This window comes from Drosophila suzukii, chromosome 4 (assembly GCF_043229965.1).
Source record: "Drosophila suzukii chromosome 4, CBGP_Dsuzu_IsoJpt1.0, whole genome shotgun sequence".
Classification (NCBI taxonomy): domain Eukaryota; kingdom Metazoa; phylum Arthropoda; class Insecta; order Diptera; family Drosophilidae; genus Drosophila; species Drosophila suzukii.
The window spans coordinates 2,109,062-2,134,055 of record NC_092083.1 but is presented as its reverse complement, the minus strand read 5'-3'; the positions used below and the strand labels follow the sequence as shown (position 1 = coordinate 2,134,055).

General features: G+C 37.3%; 1 protein-coding gene and 1 long non-coding RNA gene across 6 annotated transcripts in view; both read right to left on the bottom strand.

Annotated features, from left to right (window-relative positions):
• Arl4 (ADP ribosylation factor-like 4) overlaps nt 1-13,408 on the bottom strand; it is a 63,503-nt gene extending 50,095 nt beyond the window's left edge. For 2 of the 5 annotated variants that reach the window (XR_011604521.1, XM_070997172.1), the window contains exons 1-4: nt 13,248-13,407; nt 13,072-13,191; nt 12,915-13,012; nt 12,754-12,856 (exon numbers count right to left, since the gene is read on the bottom strand). Coding sequence is in view for 4 of the 5 variants with exons in the window: in XM_070997172.1 (XP_070853273.1) it covers nt 12,754-12,856; nt 12,915-13,012; nt 13,072-13,191; nt 13,248-13,313 (387 nt within the window). In the remaining variant the exon portion in view is untranslated. Of the gene's footprint in view, nt 1-2,689; nt 2,975-4,067; nt 4,700-12,753; nt 12,857-12,914; nt 13,013-13,071; nt 13,192-13,247 lie in introns of those variants that run through there. The other 3 variants (XM_017088736.4, XM_036822635.2, XM_017088735.4) reach the window with 3 other exon arrangements.
• A 2,595-nt stretch (nt 13,409-16,003) lies between these two features.
• On the bottom strand, nt 16,004-21,466 carry LOC139353315 (uncharacterized). The gene is made up of 2 exons (XR_011604522.1): nt 16,395-21,466; nt 16,004-16,338 (listed from the first exon to the last, which is right to left on the bottom strand). It is a non-coding gene; the product is annotated as an uncharacterized lncRNA (long non-coding RNA).
• Nucleotides 21,467-24,994: the final 3,528 nt, after the last annotated feature.

Sequence of the window (24,994 nt, the reverse complement as noted above, 5' to 3'; positions counted from 1 at the left end):
AGCTCAACTAACTACAACAATTTATTCATACCTTGTTCATAATAAAATATTACAAGTTTTTACCTCCGAAAATTTTGAAAACAGTTCACAACTGAAAATGTTCATTGCAGAAATTTTATGCTGAATTTACCAAAACTCAACAGTTTAGAAAATACCTTAAATAACAAAGTAACGGTTTTCATAAATTTTGGCTTTAAAGTTGATACATTTGGAAAATAGCGATTTACCTAGAGAAACAGATAGCAGATTGCAATTTAAAAAAAACAGATGTTTGTAAGGTTTACATATTTTAAATCGAATATAAAGTTCCTGATGTGTGAGCTCACATTTTTCTAGGGCCATCAAAAACTTTTTGATGCCAGAGAGACGCCACTGTGCAGCGGACTACACTGAGACCTTACTTTTTGAGTTCTACCAACGACCTTATTGGAAAAGTTAACAGCAACCCTCCAATTTTTTTATTTTTGTGCCTTTTGGGAGAGTTTGACAAATTTTTCCTTTGGCGTTCCTATGATTTAAATTAAATTGCTAGTTGTGCACATATGATATATAATCACTAAAGTATTTATTTTGTCCTTGTTTGTGTTCCATAAATTCCATCACCTTCTTAATGTACTTTACATTAGTGGAAAGCCCACTTTTTATACCCGTTACTCGTAGAGTAAAAGGGTATACTAGATTCGTCGGAAAGTATGTAACAGGCAGAAGGAAGCGTTTCCGACCCCATAAAGTATATATATTCTTGATCAGGATCATTAGCCGAGTCGATCTAGCCATGTCCGTCTGTCCGGATGAACGCTGAGATCTCGGAAACTATAAGAGCTATTGAGATTTGGGGTGCAGATTCCTGAGCTTCTTACGCAGGGCAACTGTAGGAGCCACAGTTTAGAAGCTAGAATAAAAATTTTAACTGAAATGTATTCTCATCAATACCTATCGATTGACACAAAAAAAGTTTGCCACGCCCACTTTAACGCCCTCAAACCGCCCAAACCTGTGACGCCCACAATTTTCATGCTAGATAAAAAATTGTAACTGAAATGTATTGGTCTCGTCAATACCTATCGACTGATCCAAAAAATTTGCCAAAAAATAACGCCCATAACGCTTAAATCTGTCTACCGCCTGTAGGTGGCGTATTTTAATCTCGCTTTGCTGCTTGCATATCTCCATTTCTCTTTGGTCCCTTTAGCTGAGTAACGGGTATCTGATAGTCGAGGTACTCGACTATAGCATTCTTTCTTGTTTTCGTATGGAATGATTCTATATTTTCATTTGAATCTTCACTAACTAAATATGGTTACGATTAAATGAACAAAGTTCCGAAAACCAGAGCCCTCTCATTACTTTAATTTGAGTAACGTATTGTGGGCTCTAAGGACCAGTCTTCTAATTAAGGGAATATTTTTCAAAACTAACTAATTGCATAATAGACTTTAAGACAATCAATTGGTTCGGGAGAAAAGAGAGAAAATGTAAAAGTGAAAATTAAAAAAATAGGATCTGTTGGGGCCGTTGGAGATAAAAGCATAAGTTAATTAGTCTAGTTGTATTTGCACTTAAAATACGCGACGGATGACACCTCATTTGTTAAAATGGGATGCTCCGTTAAAAAGTAATACGCGAAACAAGATTTTGGGGAACTGCTCAAAATAAAAATTTTATTTTGTTTACCAGTTTATCAGTTTGTCCTGAAACGTTATTTTAGGGTCCTTAAAATTCTAGACGATGCTTAACAGCTTAATATAAGAAATTTTAGTTCGACCAATTTTGGAAAACTCGCTAGTTTGGCGGGAAAACAGTGAAAAAAAATTGCTAAATTGTTAGCTACTAAAGTAACTGGCTTGTGCTCTGTTGTTAGAACGGTATTTTGAAATACTTCGTATGCCTTTCTAACTTGATATGTCTAGATACCACCGTTTTAAAATTATGCGCAAACGTTTTTTTATTCCGATTTCTTAAGCTTTTTTATCAAACAAAAACAACTTAACGAGGTAAGGGGTCGTGACGATTGCACCTTAAATATACAAATGTTCTGATAAACAATTTTGTGACGAAAAATGATTGTACATCCGACCAAATAAATACACCTTCTAATATGTTTTAATTGTGTTTGCTTCATCAAAATATTAAAGCTTCTTGCATGCAAAGTTATATTCTATTGTATAGTGCCAAATAAATTATTATTTATTAAGTCGGATGTGGACTGCCGTCCACAGTGATTTTCCAAAACGGCTCTAACCATTTCTAATCCTCAAAGTGCCCTTGAGATTCCTCGTTTTAAAATTATTAATACTTACCAGATCAAAACATCTAACATTGCGTTCAACTTTATTCCCTAAACTGTTAAATTGCTGAATAGTTGAAAATTCAATAGAAAATTTCAGCAATTAAGTTCCCAGTTGAATTTTCCAATTTAAGATTTCAGCTGTTCTATCAGCTGTTTGTCACATTGCCAAATTGCCAGGCTGTGTTTACCAAAGATTATGTTTAAAATTAAGGAAAATGCCGAAAATAGGCCAAAAGCTAAACTATTAGAACTGCTAACTGGCAGCATCCTATCAAATATCCTTTATTTGCATATTTTATACGTTTGCAACGGTACGTAAGATGGTTATTTGTTTTTTATTACATTAATTAGACGTTTTTTTTAGAGGAATCACTTTGCGAACAGGATAGTTTAATATAAACACTAGTACTCTAATTATGCTCTGCTGAAGCGTTTCGATATGCGTTTCCGAATGTGCCACATTATGTACCCAAAAACAACATATTTACCAGAGAAATTCCGCCGAACGTGGACGAAGGTCGTTTTAAACAGTTTATGCGTATGAACTGGCCAACTTCCATACGATCTGATCTGCAACTCTCTGTGAATGTACAGTTGATGATAGTTTTGTATCGCCATGGCTCTTACGGAGAAGGAAGTTCCATTGTGAATACTGCGTTCTTTTTGGAGGCGGAGATGGTGGCACTATAATGAGAGCTACATTTCGAGTATTCAAGGCTATTTAGAAAATGACTAAAACATATTTGTATTGGCCGGACCGAAAAATCAAAAATATCCTTAAAATAAATCAAATAAGTTATTACAATTCAATTTTTGAAGTTTGTGTGTCATTTACCTCTCCTCCATGTTTACAAGTGTCAAGTCAAGAACAGCGACAACTCTGGTTTTTAGAAATTCAACAATGTTTTCAACATATTTGGAAAAATTCGCTAGTTTGGCGGACAAAGAGGTTAATTTCGTACACCCGTAATTTGTGAATTTTTAAAGCTACATTGATGTGCCTATTTGTCGTTAGAAAGGTATTTCAACATGATTTGTCTGAATACCACCGCCTAAAAATTATGGGAAAACATTTTTTAGCTTTTTTTTTTATTTCTCAGAAACAGCTTCAGCCTTTTTGGGTTAATCCTAAAAGTGTATAGCCCTTGAGATTCGTCAACTTTTGACATACGTCACGTTGTTTTAAGAAGTCACGTTTTAAAGTTGTTAATCAACAAGAATGGCCACATTTACCATTTCAAAACAGAATTGACATTTTTTTCGTATCCAAGCTTTATATTATTATTTTAAACAGCTTAATATAAGAATCTTTAGTCTTACCACTCCTGGAATATTTAGAAAGGGTATGATTCACAATTACATTTTTTAAGATTTTTTTTTAAAGTTAATAAAATTGATGATATTAATCAATGCTGAAAATCGTTCGAATCGCATTACTATTTTAAAACTTACGACTAAGTTAAACAGGATTTTCCTACCGTCCGCTAGGCGCTAATCGAAATGACATGACATGTAAGTTTTTCATTAGTAACAGAACAACGGGTATCTAATAGTCGATGCACTCGACTATAGCGTTTATTGTTTTTCATTTATAATGATGTAATTAATGCATTACAACAGCAATTTCAATGTGCCAATTTTTGGAAAACACACCTGTGGTAATTCGATCTACCAAAAAATTGCAAATATATTTTTTTATTGTAATTATAAAATAAAGTTAATAGAATATAATAATCATTTTCAGCTTGTAATTGCAGTCGAATAAAACATCACTAAATTGTGTTTTTAATTTATTTATGTAATTGTGCTAAAATGAAGGACATTTAAAAAACTGTCAGGCACATTCGATTAATTATGCTACAGTTTTTTCTTATGAGATTTATTTAGTTTCCGGCGTTTCAAAATCATATCATATAGAGCTTCCAGGCCTTCTTGAAGTCCCTCGCCAGTTATAGCACAGGTCGGTTGTATATACCACCCTCTGAAGTGCACTGAGTTGGAAGAGGCCCTGTTATGTTTTTTGTTATGAAAGCAGTTTTTACCGTCACGCAGATTTTTTTGGTCCTTTACATCAGAATCTTTGCCACAATGTGGATATATGAATGTAGACAACGCCTCTCCGCTAAACGTAGTTTTTTGATCGTCACTATCAAGAGCAGGATTTATGTGAATCATTGATGACTGCAGGTGATTCGCTCTTTGCTCTGTTAACGAGGTTTCTGTAATACTTTGGTTTGACTTGCTACAGCCGATTAAATTGATGGTGGAAGAAGAGTCGGAACTAGTTAGCATCGATATATTCGGCACTGGGTTATAAAGCTCGTTCAGTCCTAAAAGTTTTTCCAACTCAATTGCACCGCAAGCGTTTGGAAGATCTTGCTTATTTGCTAATATCAGCACGGGAACACCCTTTGAAATACGTAAAAAATAGAGGATTACATTTTGTTTTATTTTATATTAATGTAGTTTCATTGGTCTTTTGAATTCATATGTATGTACGTAAAAGACTGAACCGCTAACAAAATCTAGTCGTTAGTTTATGAATATATACTCGCTCCGCCAGCACATCGCTCTGCTCCCTTAAGGAGATTATATGATGCAAATTTTTCTTTGTAATACCTTCTTGTGAAATAACTTATAGTTGGTATAACTAGATTGTCGCATACCTATCCTAATACATAATGTTACCAGGAAGGTAAAGGATTAAGGCGTAATATAACAATAAAGCAAAGTTTATTGGGGAAAAGGGAAACGCAACAGGGTAACAAGACAACGGTAAAATATGGACCGTAAAATACGGACGAAAACTGTGAATCGAGCAAACAAAAGTGGGTAAACAATATTTTTTAATATAGTCTTAGATCCGCGGGTATTATGATTTCAGTCTGAAGTTTGCAACGCAGTGAAGAAGACGTTTCCGACCCCATAAAGTATATATATTCTTGATCAGCATCACTAGACGAGTCGATCTAGACATGTCCGTCTGTCCATCCGTTTCTACGAAAAGTAGTCTCTCAGCTTTAAAGCTATCGGGCTGAAACTTTCCCAAAAGTTGTATTTCTTTTGCAGGTAGTATATAAGTCGGAACCAGCCGGATCGGACAACTATATCTTATAGCTCCCATAGGAATAATCGGACAAAATAAATTTAAAAAATATATATCTTTGGTGTTTTTTAACATATAACCTCGTAAGCTTGGAAATAACATTTATCATTAGTTTTAAATTTTGCAATTCTGCAATTGGAACGATCGGAAAATTGGTGTGAAAATAATATGAAACAAATTATAGCTTTGGTGTTTTTTAACATATAACCTCCTAAGCTTGCAAATGACATTTTTTAATTAGTTCTGAATTTCGAATTAAATTTTATCAAAATCGGACGACTTTATCATATAAATGACATAGGAACGATCGGAAAATTGGTGGGAAAATAATATGTGTAACGCGTTTAGTTTTTTCTTATCTTATTACAATAATTAATTTTCATCAAGAAGTACGTTAGCCTTAATACTTTACGCTTAGTTAATTGGTCATCAGAATTCGTACAAGAACGCTGATATGGGCAATTCCAAATTATTTTTAAGCTTTTTCGCTCGGGAAATTTATTCTAACCTTTTTCGTAGTGCCATTGCCCTTAGGCACAAATTAATGGTTGTTTTCTTCTAATAAAATAGTTTAACTCGGCCAACTCTGAAAATGTGAAACTTTTTTCAAGATTGTACGATATCAACAGACGTTTTATAGTCACTAAAAGGTATACTTAAGAACTCGAAGATACCAAACAATTTTTCTTTAAATAAATATTTAAAAAATTTTTTATCCCAAACACATTTTTTAAAAATTATTTTTTGTGATCTAGGGAACCACCTCCTGGTGCCAACTACCATCATCCTTCTTAGGTCATTTTCAAAATATTATTTTATTGACCGATATGTCAATGAGCAAAATTTTTCTAACTTTTGAGTGGGCGTAGCAAAGTCTTTAAGATCAATTGATAGGTATTGACGAGACCAATACATTTTAGTTAACATTTTTTTCTAGCATAAAAACTGTATGAGCCTTATGACATGTTTGCGTGGTAGACATGCGCTGCGCACAAAGCTAAGAAATCTAAATCTGAATTCCCAATTCTCAATCTATTAAAGTTTCCGAGTTATCAGCGTTTAAATTTACGATAATTTGAAGTTTGTGGGCGTTAGAGTGGGCGTGGGAACATTTTTTTAAGTCCTTCGAGGTATTGACGGTAACAATTAATTTCAGTTAACATTTTTTTCTATCATGAAAACTGTAGGAGCCACAGTTTTGGCCGGTTTATGGGCGTCAGAGGGGCGTAGCATGTTCACGTAATATACTTGCGCTGCTTACGAAGATAAGCAATCTAGATCTGAAATCTAAACCCTCTAGCTCTTATAGTTCTCGAGATCACAGCGTTCACACGAACATACGCACAGACGATATCGCAAAAATTTAAAGGATTGCACAATAAGACAGATGCGATTACATTTCGAATCGTTTTCTTTAATGCTTTAAGTCACCAGGTTAGACCTTAAAGCCAGCTGGACTATATTTTTTTACTTTAACAGTCAGATTTATGTAGCATGTTCAACAGTTAGCTCTTCTGACTACTTCATTATTGTTTCACCAAAGAGAGAGTACAAAAAAATTGTTTATTGGAAAGTCGTACAGCAATTGTACACCTTTGAAGTTGAACAACAAAGTTTAATAAATTATAATACCTGTAAAATTTACAGAAAATATCATAATTGACAAAAGAAAAAACAATAGCACCACGCCTTTAAAAATGCACCCTTGCGCCTATTGGTTATAATGACTTGGAGTCTAATAAACAAGTCATGGCCCAAGTTTTCGAGAATCTGATCCCCAAAACTTATGTATTATTGATCCCGAAACGATTTGAGGAATTTAGATTGATACTAGACTAGTTAGGTTATTATCAAGCAAGTACAAGTCACTATAATTTTCTTGGAGTTTTATCTAACCATTTCTTTCTATTTCCTAACGGTGATCCTGGCCGGATTTTCTTGCTTGACGATTTATTGGAATGTATAGTCACTATAATTTTTTTTGGAGTTTTATCTAACCATTTCTTTCTATTTCCTAACGGTCATCCTGGCCGGATTATGCACTTGCATTTAGGGTAGAATTTTAAAAGGTGCGTTTAAAATCTGGTGTTTTTTTGCATTAAATCGGAATTCGGTGTTTCCGAAAAAAAGCGGGTAAGGGAATGAGAAAAAGGCTTGAATTCGCTCATTCTTTCGGTGTTAATCGGCAACAAATAAGCGATTTTTATTAAATGCGTCGGCAACTTTAAGTTTACAAGTGCGTTGATATTTTTAAGTCAGGTAGATGATACTATAGTTAATTACAAGCATTTAAATTACGTAGTGTTTATTTACAGTTTTTATTCTTTCGGCCATCACCGCAGTGCTGTAATGTAAAACACATTTAAAACTAATATGTATTTTTAGTATTTTTAATCGAGCCCGAACGATCCTGACAAATGTTTTTGCAAAGCGATCCAAAACATTCAAAACATATAAGATAACAATTTATAAGTAAAATATATATTTTATTTTATAATAAAATTATATGTGAAAAAGCCGACATCCTAATCAAATGTCTATATGGAGTGTCACGCGTGACAATGTCCTGTCACAGGTCAAATCACCACGTGATTTACGAGTAAAAAGTGATTTCTGAAACTTGAAGGTGTTTATGCCGTCTAGTGTATGTAGAAGTTAAACAGTCTGACCACTCGACCATCGCCTATCATTTATGTAGTACGTCATTCATCAGTTTCCTGCTGGGTTATCATATCTACACCTAACCTTCTTCAAATATATATCGTATGGATGTAGTTATATATACTCAATAAAAATCAGCGGGTTCACCGTTTAATATGTAAATATTTTGCTACATATGTACAGTGCCGATCTTTACTGTTGGCAGACTTAAACTAAAAAAAAACTAATTTTTTTCAAATTAAAAAACAAAAATTGCGCTGATTTTGACCTTATAAAGCTACAAGTGGCGGGAGGCGAAAGGATCACATAAAAGTATAGTGACAACCCTCAGATCAACTAAGTACAGAAAGTAAGTAAGTAAGTAAGATTAGAATAGGGAAGACTTTGGCAAGGATATTCACCCAGTAAGCTTCCTTAGAATCTGTACTGAGTTGATTTGAGGGTTGTCATTATCCTCTTATGTGATCCTTTTGCCTCCCTGGCCGCTTAAAGCTTTGTATTTCCCTATGTGCCTTGCATTTTTGCATGGAGAGAGTCCTTTAGAACGCCTTAGAAAGCTAGGATCGGTAGAAACGGCTTTCGGGCACCCATTCCCAAACGTAAGTATACAATAGCCCCTGATCCTGCAAAATAAATATTATTTTTCGCAGAGATAAGGGTATTTTTTTTTTTCTAAATTTAACGATTTTTTTAACTTAAGGCACTAAACTTATTTTATGATACAAACTTTTAATTATACCATTTACAACATAGACCCAAAAGCGGATTTAGCAAAAAAAAACAGCTAAATAGGTTATGTTTTACCTAAATAGTTAACAAACGGCCCAAATCAGATATTTTGATTTTTAACCTTAACAAATTAGTTTTAAAGGATACATCAGTGAAATAAAATGTTTCTGTGCGTTAAATATTTCCATTATGCAAATAAAATTTCGACTTAAAGTTTAAGATGTGAGTGTGCAAACAGTTAAATTTGGCAATGCACATACATACACTTGTCAGAAAAAGTATGCGTACAAACATTTCTGGAAACTTTAGAGTTAAAAAAAAAACATGTTAAAAAATCTTAAAAATTGTATTTTAATTTTTACAGATATTATCTTTATTCACCTTCCGTTTAATGAAACTCTTAAATTTTAAAGACTTATACTTTTTCTTATATAAATTTAAATGTACAGAATGGCCCGATTTCGCATCAGAAAAAGTATGCGTACAAAGGAAAAGAATGCAAAAATAACGGTATTAAAAGCTTTTAAATTGCGGTTTTGGCATTGATAACTGTAATTCAAGGTTTGTTTACTTGTTTCTAATCATTTCTGGCATATTCGTGTTGTAACCAGACGTTATTTTTATGATGGGGAAAAAGACAAAAGAAATTAGCCATGATTTGAGGAAAGTCATAGTAAAACTACGTGATGAAGGGAAAACTTTTCGGGAAATTGGTGGGATAGTTGGCAGAACACACTCCTCTGTACAAAGAGTCCTTGAAAATTTCAATGTACCGGGTTCCTGTGAGTCAAAACCCCGCTCTGGTAGACCACCAAAGCTCACTGAGCGTGAGAAGAGAAGCGTTTTGAAGACTGTTAAAATAAATCCAAGGACAACAGCCTCCCAAATTGCAAAGGATATTAAGGAGAAGTATAATAAGGATCTTCATAACGACACTGTATGTAAAATTTTGAAGAAGGAAGACTATAACAGCCGTACTGCCCGGAAGAAACCACTCATATCACAAGTCAACAAAATCAAACGAATGGAATTCTCCAGAAAATTCAATAACAAGCCCCAGGAGTTCTGGAAAAAAGTGATTTTTAGTGACGAAAGCAAGTTTTGCATATTCGGGATAAATGGTCGTACGACGGTGTGGAGAAAAACAGGTACAGCCCTCGAAAGTTTCCGAGTTATCAGCGTTTAAATTTACGATAATTTGAAGTTTGTGGGCGTTAGAGTGGGCGTGGGAACATTTTTTTAAGTCCTTCGAGGTATTGACGGTAACAATTAATTTCAGTTAACATTTTTTTCTATCATGAAAACTGTAGGAGCCACAGTTTTGGCCGGTTTATGGGCGTCAGAGGGGCGTAGCATGTTCACGTAATATACTTGCGCTGCTTACGAAGATAAGCAATCTAGATCTGAAATCTAAACCCTCTAGCTCTTATAGTTCTCGAGATCACAGCGTTCACACGAACATACGCACAGACGATATCGCAAAAATTTAAAGGATTGCACAATAAGACAGATGCGATTACATTTCGAATCGTTTTCTTTAATGCTTTAAGTCACCAGGTTAGACCTTAAAGCCAGCTGGACTATATTTTTTTACTTTAACAGTCAGATTTATGTAGCATGTTCAACAGTTAGCTCTTCTGACTACTTCATTATTGTTTCACCAAAGAGAGAGTACAAAAAAATTGTTTATTGGAAAGTCGTACAGCAATTGTACACCTTTGAAGTTGAACAACAAAGTTTAATAAATTATAATACCTGTAAAATTTACAGAAAATATCATAATTGACAAAAGAAAAAACAATAGCACCACGCCTTTAAAAATGCACCCTTGCGCCTATTGGTTATAATGACTTGGAGTCTAATAAACAAGTCATGGCCCAAGTTTTCGAGAATCTGATCCCCAAAACTTATGTATTATTGATCCCGAAACGATTTGAGGAATTTAGATTGATACTAGACTAGTTAGGTTATTATCAAGCAAGTACAAGTCACTATAATTTTCTTGGAGTTTTATCTAACCATTTCTTTCTATTTCCTAACGGTGATCCTGGCCGGATTTTCTTGCTTGACGATTTATTGGAATGTATAGTCACTATAATTTTTTTTGGAGTTTTATCTAACCATTTCTTTCTATTTCCTAACGGTCATCCTGGCCGGATTATGCACTTGCATTTAGGGTAGAATTTTAAAAGGTGCGTTTAAAATCTGGTGTTTTTTTGCATTAAATCGGAATTCGGTGTTTCCGAAAAAAAGCGGGTAAGGGAATGAGAAAAAGGCTTGAATTCGCTCATTCTTTCGGTGTTAATCGGCAACAAATAAGCGATTTTTATTAAATGCGTCGGCAACTTTAAGTTTACAAGTGCGTAAATTGTATTTTAATTTTTACAGATATTATCTTTATTCACCTTCCGTTTAATGAAACTCTTAAATTTTAAAGACTTATACTTTTTCTTATATAAATTTAAATGTACAGAATGGCCCGATTTCGCATCAGAAAAAGTATGCGTACAAAGGAAAAGAATGCAAAAATAACGGTATTAAAAGCTTTTAAATTGCGGTTTTGGCATTGATAACTGTAATTCAAGGTTTGTTTACTTGTTTCTAATCATTTCTGGCATATTCGTGTTGTAACCAGACGTTATTTTTATGATGGGGAAAAAGACAAAAGAAATTAGCCATGATTTGAGGAAAGTCATAGTAAAACTACGTGATGAAGGGAAAACTTTTCGGGAAATTGGTGGGATAGTTGGCAGAACACACTCCTCTGTACAAAGAGTCCTTGAAAATTTCAATGTATCGGGTTCCTGTGAGTCAAAACCCCGCTCTGGTAGACCACCAAAGCTCACTGAGCGTGAGAAGAGAAGCGTTTTGAAGACTGTTAAAATAAATCCAAGGACAACAGCCTCCCAAATTGCAAAGGATATTAAGGAGAAGTATAATAAGGATCTTCATAACGACACTGTATGTAAAATTTTGAAGAAGGAAGACTATAACAGCCGTACTGCCCGGAAGAAACCACTCATATCACAAGTCAACAAAATCAAACGAATGGAATTCTCCAGAAAATTCAATAACAAGCCCCAGGAGTTCTGGAAAAAAGTGATTTTTAGTGACGAAAGCAAGTTTTGCATATTCGGGATAAATGGTCGTACGACGGTGTGGAGAAAAACAGGTACAGCCCTCGAAATCCAAAACCTTGTCCCGACCGTTAAGCACGGTGGTGGTGGCGTTATGGTTTGGGGATGTATGGCGGCCAGTGGAGTTGGAAATCTTGCTTTCATTGAATCCACAATGGATCACAAGATGTATATCAACATCCTAAAAGAAAATTTACATCAAAGCGCCGCGAAACTGGGACTGGAGGATGACTTTTGGTTCCAACAGGACAACGACCCGAAGCATTGTGCCATGAATACGAAACTTTGGTTGCTTTATAATGTAAAGAATCAGTTAAATTCGCCACCGCAGTCCCCAGGTCTCAATCCAATTGAGCATTTGTGGGACCTCCTGGAGCGCAGGATCCGCCAGCACACCATTACATCAAAGAACATCCTAAAACAAGTGATGGTCGAGGAATGGAATAAAATATCGGTGGAGGACACAACAAAATTGGTCCAGTCAATGCCAAATCGGTTGGCTGAAGTCCTAAAACGAAAGGGGTATCCGACCTCATATTGAATTCCAGTCCTTTTGACAAAAACATGGAGTTTTCTTATGATTTTTGATTTTATACGCATACTTTTTCTGATGCGAAATCAGACCATTTTGTAAATTTTAATTTATATAAGGAAAAATATAAGTGTTAGAAAATTAAGAGTTTCATCAAAGGAAAGGTGAAAAAAGGTACTATCTGTATAAATTAAAATGAAATTTTAAATATTATAATTATTATTATTAATAACTCTAAAGTTTCCAGAAATTTTTGTACGCATACTTTTTCTGACAAGTGTATGTTAAAGTTACTTACCTGATTATCAGGACATTTAGCGGTACGCATTAACTCCATTTTTGCTTCTTCCATTCGTTCTGTATCGACCGAATCTATAACGAACAAAATGCCATCGGTGCAGCTAAAAGCAATTTAAAGATACATATGTAACATTATTTTGAATAAATTATATATAATACCGTGTATAGCTCCTCCAAAGAGGTCGTAATTTTTCTTGACCTCCTACGTCCCAAACTAGAAAGTGAACTCCTTTTGCCTTACCAATAGTACCTTGTACCTAAATAAAATAAGATTGTCTAATATTTCAGTTTAGCCAATGGTTTTGTAGTCGCAAACTTTTTCACAATTAAATCCAATAGTCGGCACAGTATTTAAATACTGATCGAACTTAAGTCTGTATAATGCAGTAGTTTTCCCCGCAGAATCCAGGCCTAACATTACTACATGGAGGGTTGCCTTAAATTAAAAACAATCTTTATTATCTTTTAGTTTGGAAATACTAGCTTACTTACCTGCGAAGGCAATGCGTCCAACAGATTTCCGTTTTTAACCAAAGGTTTTACCATGGTTGCCCCCATCCTTTTAGTAAATACAAGTTTTACATTACTTATTACTTATGCTCAATAAGATACTCTTGTAATTCGATAACATAAGAAACGGTGATGATGTTTCCGATTAATTTAATTCGATTTTGCCGTACGTCACATTTACACAGAGTAAAACCTCGTTTTCACTATTTCCACCCTATGACGATTTTAGTTAAGGCACAGTACTCACATCGACGAAAACCGTGTGCTAACCATAAAAGAGAGCGAGCGGCCATATTTTTAAGGCCTATTGAATTTGTAAACGTTGGACACGTTGAACTTTCCATTTGTATTCATTTCGTTGTGCACCAGTAGATTTGTCTTTTTTAAATCGTCAACAAAACAAACCCAGCTGCTTGACAGTAAGACCATGCCACATGCATTACGGGTCAACTTGGAAAACTTCGGTCCCACTACAAAAAATTTGATTTTTCGACTAGTGAAACTTTTAGCCTATCTGAGTACTAGGCCTTATGAAGTTATTGGCCGTGTTCACTAAAATAACCTGATACCTGATCAGGGATTGAATTCTTTCGATAGTTCTGCTTACTAATCTTGATGCAAAAATCCTTGCATCATGATCAGTAAAAAAATGGAGCGAAAAAATAGTACGCTACCTATTCGTGATACATGATACATGGCTGCTGGCGTGTATCGATAATATCGATATGAATTAGCATAAATTCCTTACAACTGTTCAGGCCACTTAAATTTACACGTGTCCACGAATGCTGTGCGCAATTCTACTGATGCGGTGGCAACCGATATCGTTTTTACAAACTCAACTTTAATTAAAAAACATTTGTTTATAAATTGGCTGTCAAAATCTTACACCAGGACCAATTTAAAAGGCATTTGAATTGCATGGTTTTTAGGTAAAATGTTTTACTTTCTTAACGTCGTTATGTATTATGAGCGTCCAACAGAACAAACTTGGCTACTCGATTGGATGTGCCCTGTGGGAATCGGAGTTTCACATTTGTCAAAAACTCCAACCGTTTCCAACGGAGTTCGAAGAAATTCAGTAATAAGCTTTTCAGTAGTCGAAAAATATTATTACTTGTAGTGTGACCGTAGTTTTGGAAGTTTACCCGCAATCCATGTAGCATGGTCTTACTGACAAGCAACTGGGTTTATTGCCAAGCGGAAAACGGAGCAATTTAAAATTAAGTATCTGCTGGTGCACAAAGAAACTAAAATTAATATAAGTGGAGTGCTCAACGAAAGTTTTTATTTATGTAAATTAGTAGATTAAAGCTTCCATCTCGTCCCACAGATTCTTCGTCATCTCTCCCGTGCCATCTGCGGTCCAGCTAATAGTCCCAATAGGCATATTGAGGAAGTGGAAGCCGGATTGGGAACGGGGGTTTTCCGCTTATCCTGCAGGAAATCGCCCAGCATCCTAACAATGGCTGTTATGGCTCATCCAGCTGTCCCTCCAGCTGTCCCATCGACGAAGACCGCGAGTTAACGCTTTTCTTCGAGTCTGTTTTTAGTCCGGTACTCATATGAGCTAAGGAAATACCAGAAAAAATACCAGATTTCGTGAATGAGTACTCACTCAGATCGGCTAAGAATTTCACTAGTCGAAAAATTATTCTATCTAGTGTAGCCGCAGTTTTCAAAGTTCACCCGAAATGCATGTGGCATGGTCTTACTGTCAAGCAGCTGTGCTTGTGCCAAACGGAAAACAAATGAATTGGAGCAATTTCAAAAAAAAGAGTCTGCTGGTGCACAAAGACAATAAAATAAAAATAACTGAAATGTTCAACGAATGTTGTTATTTATGTAAATTAGAAGTTTAAGGCCTCTCTCTCGTCCCACGGATGCTTCGCCATTTTTCCCGCGCCATCTGTAATTCAACTCCGAGTCCCAATAGGCTGGCCAATAATGGCTGGTGATGGCTCCTCCAGCTGTCCCTTAGCGGGCGACCTTATTTTCTCCTCCCTATAGAAGCCGGCGCCTCCTCCATCTTTGCTTTGTAGCAAGTAGCTGGTGGGGGTGGAATCCTCAATGGAGACGTCGTCGGAGATCGAGCGATGTCCCACGTTCCTTCCCACTGGGATTCTCTGGTGGATCTCCTCCAGCGCATTAACTATTCTGCGGATTTGCCCCGTTGTGGTACAGCTTCCTGTCGGTTAAGTCCCACAATAATGGGCAACAGCTTGGACTAGGCGTCCTTTTTCATCTGCACTGACCACCTTTAGCCGTTTTTGTGTTTTTCTTCCATTTTAAATTTTTAAATTCCCCACCGCTTCTGCACGAACACCGCCAAAGATTAAATTTCCTATTCTTTGGGCCGCGGCTAACGGCGTTCATCGAAAATTCGCTCGCGATATCAGGTTTTTTTCTGGTATTTCCTTAGCTTATCTGAGTACCGCGCTGAAAAACAGACCCGACAAAAAGCATTAGCCGCCTGTTTGCCTCTCGCTCACTCGTATGGTTAGCTCTCGGTTTTCGTCGATGTGAGTACTAGGCTTAAGCCTAATACCCAGATCGGCTAAGAGTCTCACTTGTCTAAAAATATTATTCTTTGTAGTGTGACCGCAGTATTCAAAATTCACCCGCAATGCATGTGGAATTTCTTACTGTCAAGCATCTTGGTTTGTTTTATTAACAAACGAAAAATTAAAGGACTTAAAAAAGACGAATCTGCTGGTACAAAAAGAAATAAAAATAAATGGAATGTTCAAAGGATGTTTTTATTTATGTTAATTAGTAGTTTAAGGCTTCCTTCTCTTGTCACTCCGCGCCATATGGCAACATAGGCCTTGAGGGAGTGGGAGCCGGGTTGGAAACGGGGTCGTTCCGCTGATGCTGCAGGAAGTCGCCCAGCATCCTGGCAACGGCTGGTTAATGAATTCTCTTCAGCTGTCCCTTAGCGGGCGTTCTCTTTTCCTCCACCCTATAGAAGCCAGAGCGTCCTGCAGCTTAAGCTTTCAAGCAGCTGGTGGTGGTGGAGTCCTGTGGTTCCCCAATGGAGAGCTCGTCGGAGATCGTATTACTGGTTGTTCTGCTAAAAATATACTTCTATCAATACATTGTTATCAAATTGTTTTCGCCAGAACTTACATTCTTTGCGAGGACACGCCCGGCAGGATGTCCATATAGGGAGCGAAGTCCCACTCAGCATGTTCTTTCCCACTGAAATTCTCTAGTGGGTCTCCTCCAGCACTTCAACTATTCTGCGGATTTGCCCTGTCGTGGTATTACTTCCTGTCGGTGACGTCCCACAATAATGGGCCACAGCTTGGAATAGGCCTCTTTTTTCGTCTGCACTGACATCCTGCAGGCGTTTTTGTGGGTTTCCTTCCATTTTTATACCCGTTACTCGTAGAGTAAAAGGGTATACTAGATTCGTCGGAAAGTATGTAACAGGCAGAAGGAAGCGTTTCCGACCCCACAAAGTATATATATTCTTGATCAGGATCACTAGCCGAGTCGATCTAGCCATGTCCGTCTGTCCGTCTGTCCGTCTGTCTGTCCGTCCGGATGAACGCTGAGATCTCGGAAACTATGGGAGCTAGGCTATTGAGATTTGGCGTGCAGATTCCTGAGCTTCTTACGCAGCGCAAGTTTGTTTCAGTAGAGTTCCACGCCCACTCTAACGCCCACAAACCGCCCAAAACTGTGGCTCCTACAGTTTTGATGCTAGAATAAATACAATGCCTATCGATTGACCCAAAAAAAAGTTTGCCACGCCCACCCTAACGCCCATAAACCGCGAAAACCTGTGACGCCCACAATTTTTATGCTAGATAAAAAACTGAAATGTATTAACTGAAATGTATTGGTGTCGTCAATACCTATCGATTGATCCAAAAATAATTTTGCCACGCCCACTCTAACGCCCATAACGCTTAAATCTGTATACCGCCGGTAGGTGGCGCATTTTAATCTCGCTTTGCTGCTTGCATATCTCTATTTAGCTGAGTAACGGGTATCTGATAGTCGAGGTACTCGACTACAGCGTTCTTCCTTGTTTTAAATAAAAATCCTAAACAAGTCTTTTGAAATAAAAATCAAAAGTAAATTCTGGTCATGAAGAAAGCTCTGTTAAATCTAAGATCCTCAGGCATCTCTAAACCTGTTTGCACCCACTTAGGTAGTCAGGCAGATAGTGCTCGACCAACCATTCTCTGACTCCAATACTGGTCTAAACATAATAATTTTTGACAAAAAAATAATAATTCAATAGCGCTGGTCCAAGGTCCGCACAGTTACCGATCGACCTCTTCGTCCTTGTCCGGTGAGGGTGCTCTCTGCTCGGGTGCAAGGTTCAGTGGTTTGCTTTCTGGTTTCTTTTTTTCGCCGGAAAGTTTGTTTCAAATGGAAGGAAGCGTTGTCTACTCAATTAGGATAAATGTCAGGATCACTAGCACAGTCGAACTATAATTTTCCGTCTGTCAGTCCGTCCGTATGAACGCTCGATCTCTGAAACTTTAAAGACCTGTGTTTTGGGATTAGGCATGCAGATTTATATTTCTATAAGTGTATTTCAGCACGGTGACATGTCCAAACTTACGCCTACAAATTGCACAAAACTGTTACGTCTACAGCTTAAATGCTAGAATACTAATTAACCAAAAAAGGTATGTCACACCCACTCTAATTCCCAAAAACGTCCTTAACGCTAAAATCTGTCTGGCGCACACATTTTTCAAAAGTCTAAATGGGATTAGGTTTTGTTTATCAATATCTATCTACGTCTCTACAAATTGATCCAGTCGGACGATCCATTTAGAAGTTATAACCAAATATTGTAATCGACGCTAGGTCGCGTTCTGCGATCTCCGTAAAAGTCGTCTTGTTCCATCTTCCTTTCGTTTACTTTAGCTGAGTAACGGCTATCTTATTGTCGAGGCACTCGACTATCGCGATCTCTCTTGTTTTACGTACAAGTTGGTCAGTTGCTTGGATACGACTCTACATCGCCGACTATTATGACATTCTGGTAGCGCTTTTAAAAGAAAATGTTTGTCAACTAGGCGGGGTGAAATTTCTTCCAATTCGACGTCTTCGACGTCGGTTTTATTTGATCAACGCAATTTACAAAATTATCCAGTTGATTCGCTCTGCATGACCATTGGCTCTGATTTCTTTTCGGCATAAAGTAAGTGTTTTACATTATTTGGCTTGCAGCACTTTGCAAAATAAATGATCCTTTAGTTCTCGATGACGCTGATACGATTGAATATCCAGCAATTAATTTGCGTTAATAAACATTAAGACCAAAAAACTTTATGAGCGTTTTTCAACCCAAAAGGAAGACGCTTTAATTCATATAAGCCATCAGTTGCGATGAACACAGTAACAGACACGTTTTTCAAGTCTGGTAATCCTGTGGAGAAAACATCTTTAACAAGTTGCGCATTTGCTCACGGAAATTATTAAGCAGCTTCGGGATTTTCGTGTCGCTTACGTCCTGTCCCAATGGAAAGTCATCCTGCAACGGCAATCTACGTCTGCTTCCCAGACTTTATATGTTACCTAACTCACAGTCATCGCTTCTGTGAGGACACATGAACCTTCGCCTACGCCTCTAATTTTTATATATTGGCAATTGATTGGCGGATGACTGGCCTGACTATCAATGAAAAAGAGATAATCTTGAGTGCACAGATTTTCCTGGTAAAACGTTTGTCCTCCGCTACGTCTCCTAAGCTCATAAAATTAGCGGCTTGACAATCTCCATTTGGCTTTTGGAATTTGTTACATTTGGTGTATCGCAACTTTGTCTTCTCTTTTTAACACGAATTGTGTGAGGAGTTAAATTACTCTGCACAAATTAAGATAAGAATAACTATATAGAGACCTTGCAGTTGGTAAATACGTGGCAAATTCGCGTAGTAACGGCAATGCAGGAAAAAAGATTGAAAGACTGCAGTTAAACAGAGTTTGGGGATAAAGTCAAAGAGAGATAAGGGAGAAAGACTAAGAGGAATCGTAAAATACGAGGAAAAAAAGGGTCTAGAGACAGAGTGGAGACACAGATTGGAGAGAAAGAGAGAGAGAGAGGCGACAAAGCGAGACGGGGAGAGAAAGGAGAGCGCCTGCGTGTCGAGAGCGAACGGAATAACGGTGCAGCGCCGCATTTTGAAACATAGTGTACCGCCGTGCGCAGACCCTGGTGTGGTGCGGAGTGGAGAGAGGAGACATGGAGGCCGAAGATTAATGGTAATATGAGGCATATATAAGCGAATCAAACGTTAGGTGGTAAATTCGATACTCTCCGCAAATAAAATAATTGTCAACAAAATTAATCTCATATGCATTAGTCGATACTATATTACTCTTCCACGGCGTACGCCAATATTTTATTTAATAAATTTATAATCTGAAGAAGAATGATATAACATCGACATAACTATCGACGGACAACGTTGACAATAGGGGATCGTATTGCACGGCCCGCGACGATCCCTTTGGCACACAAATGTGTGAAGGAAAGGGAATATGACCGAAACACAGCCCGATCATATTGCGATCAAGCTTGTGGCTTGTGGCGCCGTGTGGAGAGAGGCTTACCAAGATTCCACGACCCAAATATAACGTAGCTTATGCCTGCAAAAATGGTGCCTGAACATCGGACCCCTCTACCTCGGCCCAATTTCCGCAATTGTAACACTTCAATGGGTCCTGCATCACGGAGTTTCTCCCTAGTCTAGAAATTAATTGCTGCAATACTTTTTTGGTCGAAGCTGTATACTTGTGTGGACATGTCTTATAACCACGGTCTCCTTTGATTGCCTAGTTGCATTTGTCTTTTCAACATGCACTTCTGTTTCTTCTGGGTTTCCATAAAACTTGTTCCGGATCGCATCGGCGAAATTCCTCCAAGTCATGTATAAAATGAGCTACGTATCAAACTACCTCTTGGCTGGACCTTTCAGCCGTGTGTAAATTGCGAACAAAACAAACTTCTTGTCCCATTGGTAGGTATTAACCATTTTGTTGACGCGATCGATGTGGTTTAACAAGGTAGCGTTGTCGATGGTTGCCTGTCCGAGAAGACTCCTTTCGTTAAAGATTTCTTCGTGCTCCATGTCGACGTTTTGCTGCTGCATATTTTCAGCATCCATCTAAAGCAAATGCAAAAGGGACATATGCAGAAGAACAGCAAATAACACTGGCCACCGGGCCATAGATGGGATTCCCTTAAAACTCATGCTTCAGGAAAACAACGAAACGGGAAACACCAGAGCACATACTGTGCCACTGCCCAGTCACGTAAGAATTCCACATTGCGGAAGACAACAGCTAGGGTTTCTGGACCAATTAGACTTCGGCAAGCCGAAGTTTCTATACCCGTTGCCGTTAGACAAACTTTAAAATAATGTTCCATTTTCATTTTCTACCGAACTATATATGTTTACCGAAAACGAAATGTAACGGTCTTTGTATTATTTTGAAAATAATTATCCGATCGTTCCTATGACAGTCGTCCGATTTTTTTTTTAGTTTTTTTCGAAATTCCCAAATATTAATAGAATGATATTCCCAAGAGTGGAAGTTAATATTTCAAAAGCAGTGAAGTTTACATTTTTATTACATTTAAAAAAAATATATTTTGTATTATTTCTATGGGAGCCGTAGGACACAGTTGTCCGATCCGGCTCGTTACGACTTACGACTGCAATACAAGTAAGACGTTTGGAAAGGTTTCTTCCTGATAGCTTTAAAACTGGGAATCTAGTTTGCGTAGAAACGGACAGACGGGCGGACAAACGGACATGGCTAGATCGACTCATCTAGTGATGCTGATCAAGAATATATATACGTTATGGCGTCGGAAACGTCTCCATCACTGCGTTGCAAAGTTCGGACTGCAATCATTTATCCTCTGCAAGGGTATACAAATAATAAAATTGGGATGATCCGATATTCATTTAAGGTAAAACAATATAGTCCGACATTATTTGGAGGGTGTCACAGAGCGGAAATGTTTCGAAATAAACTGATTGGACTAAAAACCGTAACATCTCCTACTAAAAAAAAAAAAATTTAGTCAATGCCCATGACTATACGCGTTACCCCGTTAGAGGGATGGAGATACTATTCAATTAGTAGGACTTTTCAATTAGTAACTAATTAATTCATACCTTTTTAAATAATAATGCGATTTTTATGATTACTGGAATTTAAATAGGTATTAATCAATAAAATATTTTTTAACTTAGTCCAAAAAAATCTTCAAGAAAGGAAGTTAAAAGTACAAAAAAATGATTTTCTTAATAGTATAAGATAATATGTCAAAAACCACAGAAGCTATCATTTTTTCGATCGTTCCTTTGTCAGCTATAAGATATAGCCGTCCAATTTTGATAAAATTAAATTCGAAATTCAGAACTAATTAAAATTGTTCATTCCGAGTGTAGGAGGTTATATGTTAAAAAACACCAAAGATATAATTTTTTAAAATTTCTTTTCCGATTATTCCTATGGGAGCTATAAGATAAAGTTGTTCAATCCGGATCGTTCCGACTTATATACCACCTGCAAAAAAAAGACTTTTGGGAAAGTTTCAGCCCGATAGCTTGAAAACTGAGAGACTAGTTTGCGTAGAAACGGACGAACAGACGGACAGACGGACATGGCTAGACCGACTCGTCTAGTCATGCTGATCAAGAATATATATACTTTATGGGGTCGGAAACGTCTCCTTCACTGCTTTGCAAATTTCGGACTGAAATTATAATACCCTCTGCAAGGGAATAAAAATAAGGGCGCTAGATAGACTTTAGCGTTAAGGGCTTTTGTGGCTGTTAGAGTAGGAGTTGCTGAAACAAACTTGCGCTGCTCTAGATGCTCTAGAGTCTGTATGCCTAATCCCAACTTCGTAGGGTCTGAACGCTTCCTTGTTATGGGCTGCTAAACCCAAAAGTTAAACAATGTTAAAAATTCAAACATGTTAAACAGTCGCGTACCTGGATTAGAAAGGAGCAGGAAATGCCTATATTAGAGATGGCTTGGGAGGTGGAACTGGTTCAGGTGTCGTGCTGGTTGAAAGCGGAACTAGTAAAATACTGGGAATTGAGCCTATTACAAGAAAGGCAACTAAAGGGCGAATTAGAGCGACGCCAGCCGAAAATTTTCATATGTGAGAGTGGTTAATACGAAGAATATAAGTGAACCATAGAGTAAGAACCTCTGCCCAACCTCTGCTAAGAGCCAATTAAAGGCCAAGTTTGAAGCTAACTTAGGTGCGAAGCAACAGCAATAGGGTTTACGATTAATTACAAAAACAAAACAGTGAGCAAGAGCGGTGCAGAATGAGGTGAGAATGAATTACAAGTTCGATCGAACTTTGAAAAAGAGGGGAAATAAGCTTTTTTCGCCTAGGTGGCATCATAGCCCCAATTTCGAAAGAGAGCGGCAGAGCAATTGGCGCCTCTATATAGTTCATTACTCTATGAGTGAACGGTTAAAGTCTCTGTGTTTCCAGCTTCAAGCGACAAGTTTAAAAATCTGTGAGTCTACGAGGAAATACAAAATAAATCGGCAAGCAGAACAACCAAATGCCGGGAATTTTTAAGATTAATTTTATAACTTTATAACGACTGTAAAAAGGATCACGATCGATGCATCCTGTACGACTAGCTTTTAGCTATCAGTAAATAGTACAAATTTCCTCCCTGTTAATAATCACGAAAATGCTTAATAGCATATATATATTTATATATATATATATTTTGCAACATGGGGCTTTTCATCTATTCTATGTGTCAGTATTGCCCCATAGCCGTTTGAGCTGGCATTTGTGTGCTGAGGGTCTAATATAGTTGGCACCGGCTCCTGGGTTAAAATAGATATTATTTTCGAGCGAATTTTTTCATGCTCTAACAGCCAAACGAAATCAGGGTGTTTCTTTGAGGTAAGGTGTTTTAAAATGAATTGCTCACTTCAAATATTCAAAGGTATTCAACCGGAGTTTCAAGAAAGGAACACTTCGTTACGTTAAATGAAAATCCAGCCTTGCTCAAGGTTTCTAGCACAATCTGCAATCGGTAAAGTTTCATCCTTAGTTTCCGCTACAATTAAAACATCATCGATGTACACGTAAGTAAGTGTATGCAAGATTACCCAAAGCTGTATATAAATCGTGCTGAAACACAGAAGAAGCGTTTTTCAAACCAAAAGGCATGTTCAAAAACTCATATTGACCCTCAGTCATCCCTGAGGATACGCTCAATTGAATGAATGTACCTGTATTTGATAAAAGCCGCTGACCATATCGAGACATGAGGAATTGCTTGCCCCAAGTAACATAGCCATTTGGTCTGAAATTAGAGGCAATGCTCATGCTCATTTAAAGCAGGGAAATCAATACAAAAACGGTCACTACCGTTTTTCTTTTTAACGAGCATCATCGGACTAGCGAAAGGTGAAAAGCTGGGGCGAATAATAAAAGATTTCAGAAGCTCATCGATTTCATAACGTACATGCTCTTTCTCATCTTCGCTAAGTCTATATAGCCTGCGCTGCACTGTCTTTTGGGGATCTATTAACTTAATTTCCAAACGCCCTGTCATTACACGAGTCTGTGGTATTCCGCCTTTAAACCAATCGGAATGGCGTTTTAAAATGTTTTTAATGTCGCTCAGGACGCAATGGGAATCTACAGGATTTTTATAATTAACAAAAGTTACGACATCAACTCTTTTTGTATTGTCAATAATTAGTTTATCCGCGTCTATTGTTACGCTAAACCAGGACTTAACATTTCGCGGCCTATCAAAACAACGTATTTCAAGTATTTGTCCATTACAATGTGCAATAAAAGACAATACTGTTCAACATTTATATCAGAAATATTTTGCAATGTGCTACAACATGAAGTAGCGTAGTGTTCCTTTTCGCTGCTCTTGAAACAATGTATATTGATACGACCCTTCACCCCAAAGTTACTGCTCTCGTTCGAGGACGACCATTCAAGACGTTTACTAGAATCGCTGCCGTTATCTCCACTCCGACAAGAGTTGAATAAACAGCTCTTTAAATTGTGTCCATGTTATGCCTGGGAAACATATTTGCGATAAGCATTGCTTAAAGTAATCACCAAACCGCTGCTCTCTAGAACATGGTTTGCAAATATGAGGTCGAATGTTGTACACCAGGTTAAGGCGTCTGATCCAGCGCCATCAGGATTAAATTTGGGAAATGTTACATGTGTAGCCTAGTATACATTTTAAGTCTACGAGTATATTGTATAGTATACAGTTTTCGCAAAAGTTTGTAACAGGTAAAACTCCCACAACGTTAAAGTCTGCCTGGCGCGCAAATTTTATTAGTCACTAACCATACCGATCAAATTATTAGTTTAAAACTTATGAATAACTAATGTTATAAGATAAATCCCTGAAGGGTCAGTAGAAGCGCTACCATCCGCTAGGTGTCGCCGAAAAGCCCTGGAATTTCCCTCAATGATTTATTAGGGTAAATTGCGATTGCTTACATTTTCATGATTACATTACATTACCTATCTTTATGACAAAAACCGCGCGAACCAGACTATTTCGTGTAGCTTGCTTTTACGTCAGAGCCAGTCAATAGTTATGTAATTGCTATTTGAATACAAAGCTGTTCGACCCAGAATTTTTTAATAAACAACTGAGTAACGGGTATATGATAGTCGAGGCACTCGACTCAGACTCGGCTAAGGAGACTACTAG